Below are 8942 nucleotides of genomic sequence, written 5' to 3' on the forward strand. Positions count from 1 at the left end.
CTACGGCAAGGTGCCTACATAATCATCAATAAGTAGTACAAAAGAACCATTAGAGTTGGTATGGTGGTTCAGCGCCATGTACCTTAAGTAAGAGGCCGGGGGTTCGATACCACCTTTGGTGAATAGAGCAAATTCTGTGGCCAGATCCCTACTGCTTAATGCTTGACAGAGGAACGGAGGATTAGTCTCACGACTGCCGACTGTAGAAATACCTTGGAAAATTAAAAAAAAATAGTACAAAAGAGAGGACGATTTAGTTTATTTGATCATAGATTTTGAATCAACAACAATAATATATCCTCTCACATAGTCGGAGCTACAAAAGAGAGGACGATTTAGTTTATTTGATCATAGATTTTGAATCAACAACAATAATATATCCTCTCACATAGTCGGAGCTAGGGAGGATAGAGTATACTTAGATCATACCACTATTTCAAGTGAAGTAGAGTGATTATTTTCGATAGACCCCGACTTAGGACAGATTTTGAATTAATTTTTTTAAAAAAAAATTTTCAAAATATTTTCAAGTCAATTTTTGGGAGAAATTTTACTTTCCACAAACTAAGATTACGTGGACTTGCGCTTGAAGGAGGGCAAATTAGGAAATAAAAAAAAGGTGACGAATTGTGACGCCCAAGTTATTATCACAATAGACACACATTTTGTCGTATTATTGCAATAGTAGAGTAATAAATAAAGCTTAGTTTAAAACAGACAAGTGAGAAATGGAAAGAAAAAGGAAACTACATTCCCATTTCTATACCTTCTTCGCCTCTAGTTCCTTTTATTCCTTCATATTTATCAGCCTCCAATAACTATTTTTGTTACTTACCAAAAGTTGCCTAACTTTTTTTTTAGCTGACACACATACACACAAAAAAAAGAAAAGAATCTGAAATTTGGGTTGTTCAAGGTTTGGATAATTTTGCTGAAAAGTTGATACCAAGATTTGATTTTGGCTAGTAAAAGATTGATATTTCTTGTTACTTGTGACCCTTTTCAACTTTTTTTCCACCAAAAGTTACCTAATTTTTTTTAGCTGACAGACACAAAAAATATAAAAGTTGGGGTTTTTTCAAGATTTGGATATTTTTGCAGAAAAATTGATATAAAGGCTGGATTTTGGCTAGTGAAAGATTGATATTTTGGTGGTTTTTTTTGTTGTTTTTTTGTGATGGGCAATTGTATTGGTTCGTCAGCTAGAGTTGAAGCTACTTTGAGCTCTAATACCCCTTCTGGTACTTGACTTGATCTTTTCTGTTTTTCTTGTTCTTTTATTGGATATTTCAGAGTTAGAGATTTGGTTTTGGCTGTATGATAAAAGTTGGAAATTGTTTTTATATTTTTTTGCTTTGTGATTTAGTTCTTTGTTTTTAATTGCTTTCAGTAGTCTTGTTATGTTTCACCTAGTTCATTGATCCCTGTTTGTTGTGTTGTGTGTTGTGTGTGTGGGGTGGGGGTGGGGGAGGGATTGTGGAAAAAGTTTAAATTGTTTGTGTATCTTTTTCTGCTTTATGATGGGTTTGATTTTAGTTCTTTGCTTTATGATTGTTGTATTTAGTTCTTTGGTTTGCTCTTTGTTAGAGATAATCTTGATTGTTTCCTATCTTTGTATCAGGAGAGGAATTAAATTGTTAATTTTTAACTTTCAGATAGAACTCTGATCGGTGGTTTGCTTCATTTTGCTCCTCTTTATTGATGAATTTGGTTTAATGAGGAAGTCAATTTATGTTTATGCATAAAAAGATGGATCTTTGTATTTTTTTTTCCCAAGATATTTGAGTCTTACTAGATAATTTGGTGGAAAATTTGTGTGTTTTGTATGTTGATTGAGAATTTCTGTTGGTGATCTCTTTGTTCGATTTTGTTTAGTTGCTTTCTCATTCTGTTGTTTAAACTTAAAACCGATTAGATTGTATACATAATTCTTTTCCGCTTGAATGCATTGATTATTTATGATTCTCCAGGAGTAGCTACTTGGAAGTTTATTTCCAATCACCAAGATTCTCCTTTTTCATGTCTGTGTCCAATTTCGTTATGTTTAGGATGTAAAACACATCATAACAATTTCCTTCTTTAAAGTAAAAGGGCCGCCTGGTGCACAAAGCATCCCGCATTAGCAGGGTTGGGAGAAGGGCCACACCCCAAAGGGGTGTGATTTAGATAGCCTACCCTACCCTAATGCAAGCATTAGTGGCTGTTCCACAGATTGATGACATTGCAAAGTCTTGGCCTGTACTGTAAAATTAATCAGATTCTTGAAAAGAAGAGTTCTATTGTAAAAATCATATTATTGACTGACAATAACATTTCCTACTCTTTTGTCTGCCAGCTTATGAAGCCTCGAGAATTTCCAGCAAAAAAAGCAACTCTTCTGTTCCATCAAGCCTAAGTATTCCATCCTATGGTAGGAAAAGCAGTTCTGAAAGCCTTCCTACTCCAAGATCCGAAGGCGAAATATTATCTTCTTCTAATGTCAAATCCTTCTCGTTCAATGAATTGAAAAATGCAACAAGGAACTTTAGACCTGACAGTCTTCTTGGGGAAGGAGGATTTGGTTGTGTTTTTAAAGGATGGATTGATGCGCAGACTCTTACTGCTTCAAAACCTGGTTCCGGAATGGTGATTGCTGTCAAGAAATTGAAACCAGAGGGTTTTCAAGGTCACAAGGAGTGGTTGGTATGTTTCTTATGCAATAGTCCCGCTTAGATTGAATTTTTGTTCTCATTGGCATAGTAATTGACATCAAATACGCTGCAGACTGAAGTTAATTACCTCGGGCAACTTCGTCATCCAAATCTGGTTAAACTCATTGGCTATTGCATCGACGGTGACAACCACCTTTTGGTGTATGAGTTCATGGCTAAAGGAAGCTTGGAGAACCATTTGTTTAGAAGTATGTCCGCTTTCTCCCCTCCTAGCTTTGAATTTGTCATACTGATGTGATTTCTGCCTTTAATTGGTATTTCTCCCTTCTGTCATTTCCTTTGTGTCCCGAAACTATGGAAATAAGGGGGTGGTTAGAATTATGCGTGCTTACAAATTGGTGATAATTCTTGGCTTAATCTTTGTTGTTAAACAGGAGGACCTCAGCCTCTAAATTGGGCAACAAGAATTAAGGTGGCTATTGGTGCTGCTAGAGGCCTTGCATTCCTTCATGATGCTAAAGAACAAGTCATATACAGGGATTTCAAGGCTTCTAATATTCTGTTGGATGCAGTACGTATCAGACCCTGATCCCCTTTGTGTAAATATACCTTTCCCTAGTGTAACTTCTCCTGCTGTCTTGAAGCTAAAGACATGTCTGCTTTCTTGGACTGCAGGAATTTAATTCAAAGCTGTCAGATTTTGGTTTGGCTAAGGCAGGGCCAACTGGTGACCGCACACACGTATCCACTCAAGTAATGGGTACACAAGGCTATGCTGCTCCAGAATATGTTGCTACAGGTTGATACATTACCTCTCTTGTTAGCTATATTGAACATATAGTATGGCCTTCTAATTAGACATCGATTTTGTAGGATATTGGATTGAAACATACTAAACAATGATTTCTAATGACAATTCTTGCTCTATGGTTTTTGTAACTTTACTTTTCATAATTTAGATATGATGGTAATGCTCTACCACCATGGTCTGATTATGTCCTTTTTTGGTATTATGGCCGTTGGTTCTAATTTAACACGGATAAGAGGCTAATGATTTTTAGGTGTATAAAACTGCTGTTAAGGGCTTGATTTCTTCTTATGAGTAGACATAACTCCGTTTTCCTTATGAACTCAATTTCTATATTGTCAGTATGATGAGTATTTTTCTATCGTCACTGAACAAATCATTGCTTGTAATACTGCTGGACTTTTATCTTGTAACTAAATATCGTGCTATCTTCCAGGGCGTTTGACAGCGAAAAGTGATGTATACAGCTTTGGTGTTGTGTTACTTGAACTGCTATCAGGAAGGCGTGCAGTTGATAACACAAAGGTCGGTATAGAGCAGAATCTTGTAGACTGGGCAAAGCCATATTTAGGTGACAAAAGGAAATTGTTCCGAATAATGGACACCAAACTAGAAGGCCAGTATCCTCAAAAAGGAGCATATACAGCTGCTAACCTTGCTTGGCAGTGTCTAAGCATTGAGCCCAAGCTCCGACCTAAAATGTCCGAGGTTTTAACCGCTCTTGAAGAACTTCAATCTCCAAAAGGTGTTAGTAAACTCTCCCATACACTCGAGCACAAGGCTAGTAAACTCTCCCATACACTCGAGCACAAGGCTATTTCCAGCCCTGTGGCGTTATCACCTATGAGATATCGCTCACCCATGCATATGACACTGTCTGCTTCTCCATTACAAGCCTATCAAAAGTCGCCTCGCGGAAGGTGACTCAGAGAGTATACATATTTTGTTTGTCATTGTACAGTGCGCGTATATCTCTACTACCAAATTTTGTTCTATATGTTCTAATGCATTGGCATTCCAAGAATCTATTATTATTATTACTTCTTTTGGCCAATGCTTACTTTGTAAGCTATACAGACAATTAGCTCTCACTGTATTGAGATGATAATCTTTTCCCTTCTAAACTACTGCCTACTTGGTGAAGTCAACAGACTCCACCGTAGTGTTGGGATGATGTACAAGAAGCACTTTCTAATATTTAGCTAGCATTTCGTCATAGATTTTTGATTCAATTTTAAAAGTTGATCTTTAAGTATCTATTTGGCCACAAAGTTTGATCAGATTTTGTAAATCGGATCTTCAAATATTTTCAAGTTTTCACTATTTAACTCAAATTTTTTAACTTCTTTCAAGTGGAATGCATATCTAAATGTGACTTCAAACTAACATACACGGGGATACAACAACAAAGGCAGAGTAGTAACCCACACCTGCCATTTACATATGTTGACCAAGGGCCTTGGCTATGAACTGGCTATTAGAGAAGACCATTTAAATTTCAATTTCAAAATCTATTGCCAAGCGGAAGCTTAATAAATTTTCATTCCAATATTCCACAGAACATATGTATTTAAAATCACAGACTCAATCACTTGTTGATGTATTGCACAAATATTTTTTTTAATCAAAGTACAAGAAACACTATGGAATAACAAGAAACTCGTTGAGTAACACTACAACTACTACTGAAAACTGTAACATAGATTTAAGTTGGCAAAACACTAAATAATACTTAACATTAATGGAATAACAAGAAATTCCCAGAGTAATACTACAACTACTAATTAAGGAAGACTAACATAGATTCAAGTTGGCTCGCAATACTCGAAGTAAAGACTGTAACATAGATACCAGTTCGCTCACAATACCCAGACTCGCAATTTACGAGACTAACAAAAGAAAAAAAGAGAAAAATAAGGCTAAGCGTATCTGAGTTATGTCCTCATAATACACTTCATCACTCAAAATTCAAAACGACATGAGATCGAGATCCAAAAGCAGTTTTTTAAATATAAATTTAAGTATTGAGTTTTTATTATTTTAAAAATAAAATTTACATACGTATTTGAGAACTACAGCAAAAGTACTGCGTACAAATCAAAATATTCATCAACGGGCACTTGGTATCTCATGACAGCAAATAGGGCAACAGTGACCAATCTCCAACCAATCCATAATGCAATCTCCATGAAATAAATGTGAACAAGGCAGGCACGACACCTCTTCCTTCCCAATTTTTTCCAGACAAATCACACAATCATCATTCCTACATTCTTCATCAATTACCTCCATTCTCTTTAGCAACCCCATGGATGTCTGATCCATTCTCTTTAACAACTCCATGGATGGCTCATAAGCAGGTACCATCCCGTTGAACCTCCTCGATTCTTCTCGTAACAAAATCTCTCTACCATGGGAAACTTTGTCAATGTCTAATGTTACATGAACGATCATCTCAAAGTCATTAAGACCTTTCTTAGATGTGTTATGAAGAATTATGCCTAGTCTGCGTATCATATCTTGAATGACTCTTTCCTGACTATTATTGTCAAAGTATTCCTCGTTCATATCATCAAAATTTCTTTGCATGACATTGTAGAACATGTCATGTGACATGTATTCAGAAGGGTTGATCTTGAGTCGAAGTGAATTGGTATAATTTCGATTATAAAATCAATGTTGTTCATGAGTATGAAGGTGAAGTTGAATGGTTAAAAGGAGGTAAAGAAGAAGAGGGAGAAGAGGGAGTATATTTAAAATCAGTATTAGTGTGAATACTAGAGGAGGTAATATTGTGTTACATGTTGAAAGTAGGGGTGTTCATGTGTCGGTTTGGATCGGTTAGTGGTTAAAATCATAATCAAAACCAATTTAGTCGATTTTTTGAATTTCTAAAACCAAACCAAACCATAAAAAGAAAATAACCGTCGGTATGGTTCTTGTCGGTTTGGTTCGTTTTTTCGTTTTTTCGGTTATTGACTAGCCTACTCCAACCATCTCTAGAATAAACTCCTTTTTTTAACCCATAGAAAAGAGTATCACATTGAACAATTTCTCATGAAATATTTGTACAGTGATGGACAAATGACACTATAAACTCTTAAAAATCAGAACAAACACATTAAACAAAACCAACATTGAGATGAAAAGCACCAGCTTTGTATTGTAGGCACTAAGATTATCCAACAACATACAAACACATACATGTATATTGTAAAACAGAGCTTTGTATTCTGTTGCAGTGTACTGCAAGAAGAGACAGAGTTGGGCAAATTTGAGTTATCTGTTTACTTTAAAGACTAGCTAGGTGAGCTAATCATATAGGGAAACGATTGAATAAACAAGGAGACATAAAACTACCATTTGAACCAGGGACCATGGTAACTCGTATTGTGAAAGTTGAAGTAGAAAAAGTGAGGTAGGGACCGTAGGGTTAACTTATTAGTAATAGTAGGTAGAGGTGGGCTTGGGTTTGGGGCTTTGGGCAATTGGGCTAAAGTATTGGTTGGGCTAGACATAGATTAAAATTTAGTTTTGGATTAAATTTAATAAAATATTTATATTTTATTTATAAATTATATATAAATAATTATAATATATATATATATATATATAAAATTTATCGGTTCGATTTGGTTATTTTCACGGTTTTCTTAAGTAAAACCATAACCAAACCAAATAGCATCGATTTTTTAAAATTTAAAATCAAATCTAATTAAACCAAACCAAACATCGATTTTTTTAAACAGTTTAATTCGATTTACGGTTCAGTTTGATTTTTAACCAAATCCATGAACACCCCTAGTTGAAAGTGTTGATAATGGAAAAAATAGAAGGGTAGTGGTTTCAATACTCTTATATAGTTGAGAATTACGTACGCACCAAACCCTACCCTTTGGGAGTGGGAAAATACGTAGTCAACTTGTTTTCCACAAGTTTAAGGCACCTCAAGGGGGCAAAAACTTATACGCATCTAGTGTATACATCAAATTAATTTTTTTTTTTTATCATGGTTATGTAATTACATTAAGTAAAATACATGTTGATTAATCATGGTTAAGTAACATGAACTTTAAATTCAAACACATGGCATGCATGTATTGACTTGGTGTATACACCCGATGCGTGTAAGTTTTTTCCCTCATTTTCCCCTCAAGGGAAAGGGTAAGGCTAATAAAACATTTGCTTTAGGGCCCAAAAACTTTAATATGAATTTTATGATTTTAATTTCACTTAAAATAATATTAAAGATTGTAAAATATAAAAGATAAAAAAATTTAAATTAAATAAAAAAGAAAGAAGAACTGTCTACATTTATTAAAAATATTTTAAAAGTTTTTATGAAGTCATCATAGTAATAAATAAAGTTTTCACAATAATATTCAAGGTAATGCATTGCAAACAAATGACTAAAATCTTATTAGTTTAAATTAGTCCTTACTTTTATAAATAATAAAATTACTACGTGAATTTAAATGCTTAATGTCTTCTAAGAATACTACACTAAAAAAAGTAGTACGTAAGAATAAAAAAATAACTCTAAATTATTGATAATATTTCTATTATGTGCATCATATTAAAATTTGGCTTTAGGCCACTAATATTATTGAGACAAACTTGATTTAATAAAGCACTCATTATTAGTTTAGCTTAATCTTACTGATAAATAAAAATTGGTAAATATTCTTTGCGTTATTAGTGTAAAAAATATACTCCCTAAATTATTTACTGAAACATCCTGGGTTCTGGCCTTTGCAAATTCCTAAGTCTTGAGCTTTTTGGTCATCATACAACTCACCATACGAGTCATATGGTGTGGGTATTGGTCAGGTGACCAAACTCGTAAGTTGTCCAGTGTATGGCGGTTGGGTTTTTGTTGTGGTTACGACTTGGTGGATACGGTTTGTATGGTTGGTGACGAGTCGGTCCTTTACTTAATCTGAAATTTAGAAACTCGACTTGGCTCTGAGTACGAGTGACTCACTAAGAGCAGTAAGGATAGGTACGAATGGTATAGACAAGTTGCATGTTGTCCAGTGTCAGTCCCTTTGATTTCTGTCTTGGGTACGACTGGATGGTACCAGTCGTATGCTGTGGTACGAGTTGAGGGTTCCAATCCTACCCAGCCGTAGAATTTTTATAGTTTAAGTTGGGACTATTTTGTACATTTTTCCTCTTTTAACTCCTTTTGACACCACGACCTAAAACACGTTTTGGGGCTTCATTAACATCCTATTCTCTATCAAACACTCTAAAACATCTCTTAAAATCTCTCTCAAGCTTTGGGTTCAAGAAGAGGCTAGGGTTTCTATAAGACCATCAAATAAGACTCTAAAGGTGATTTCTCTCCGTCTTTCTTGGTGTCTAAGAAATGTTACTCCTTCTTCATTGTTACTTCAACTAAAAGCATGTTTTAATGGATGATTTTTATGGTAATTTTGTGGTATTGTTTGTGTTTTGAAATATGTGTTGGGGGTATTAGT

The 8942-nt window shown here is 34.8% G+C and overlaps 2 protein-coding genes across 3 annotated transcripts; one reads left to right on the forward strand and one right to left on the reverse strand.

The window, feature by feature from the left end:
• The first annotated feature begins 721 nt into the window (after nucleotides 1–721).
• On the forward strand, nucleotides 722–4677 carry LOC107848092 (probable serine/threonine-protein kinase PBL3). Of its 2 annotated transcripts, XM_047398685.1 has the most exons (7): nucleotides 722–1241; nucleotides 2336–2682; nucleotides 2764–2899; nucleotides 3086–3222; nucleotides 3327–3450; nucleotides 3896–4239; nucleotides 4273–4677. In XM_047398685.1, the coding sequence occupies exons 1-7, from the start codon at nucleotides 1178–1180 to the stop codon at nucleotides 4381–4383; spliced, it is 1263 nt and encodes a 420-aa protein (XP_047254641.1). In that variant the 5' UTR covers nucleotides 722–1177; the 3' UTR covers nucleotides 4384–4677. The 2 variants fall into 2 exon arrangements, with proteins under 2 accessions (XP_047254641.1, XP_016548255.2); XM_016692769.2 differs by having other exon boundaries at nucleotides 723–1241; nucleotides 3896–4677.
• Nucleotides 4678–5568: 891 nt separating this feature from the next.
• Nucleotides 5569–6075, reverse strand: LOC107846576 (E3 ubiquitin-protein ligase RNF181-like). Its single transcript, XM_016690931.1, has one exon. It carries the CDS (start codon nucleotides 6073–6075, stop codon nucleotides 5569–5571), a length of 507 nt encoding a protein of 168 aa, XP_016546417.1.
• Nucleotides 6076–8942: the final 2867 nt, after the last annotated feature.

Source organism: Capsicum annuum, chromosome 11 (assembly GCF_002878395.1).
Source record: "Capsicum annuum cultivar UCD-10X-F1 chromosome 11, UCD10Xv1.1, whole genome shotgun sequence".
Classification (NCBI taxonomy): domain Eukaryota; kingdom Viridiplantae; phylum Streptophyta; class Magnoliopsida; order Solanales; family Solanaceae; genus Capsicum; species Capsicum annuum.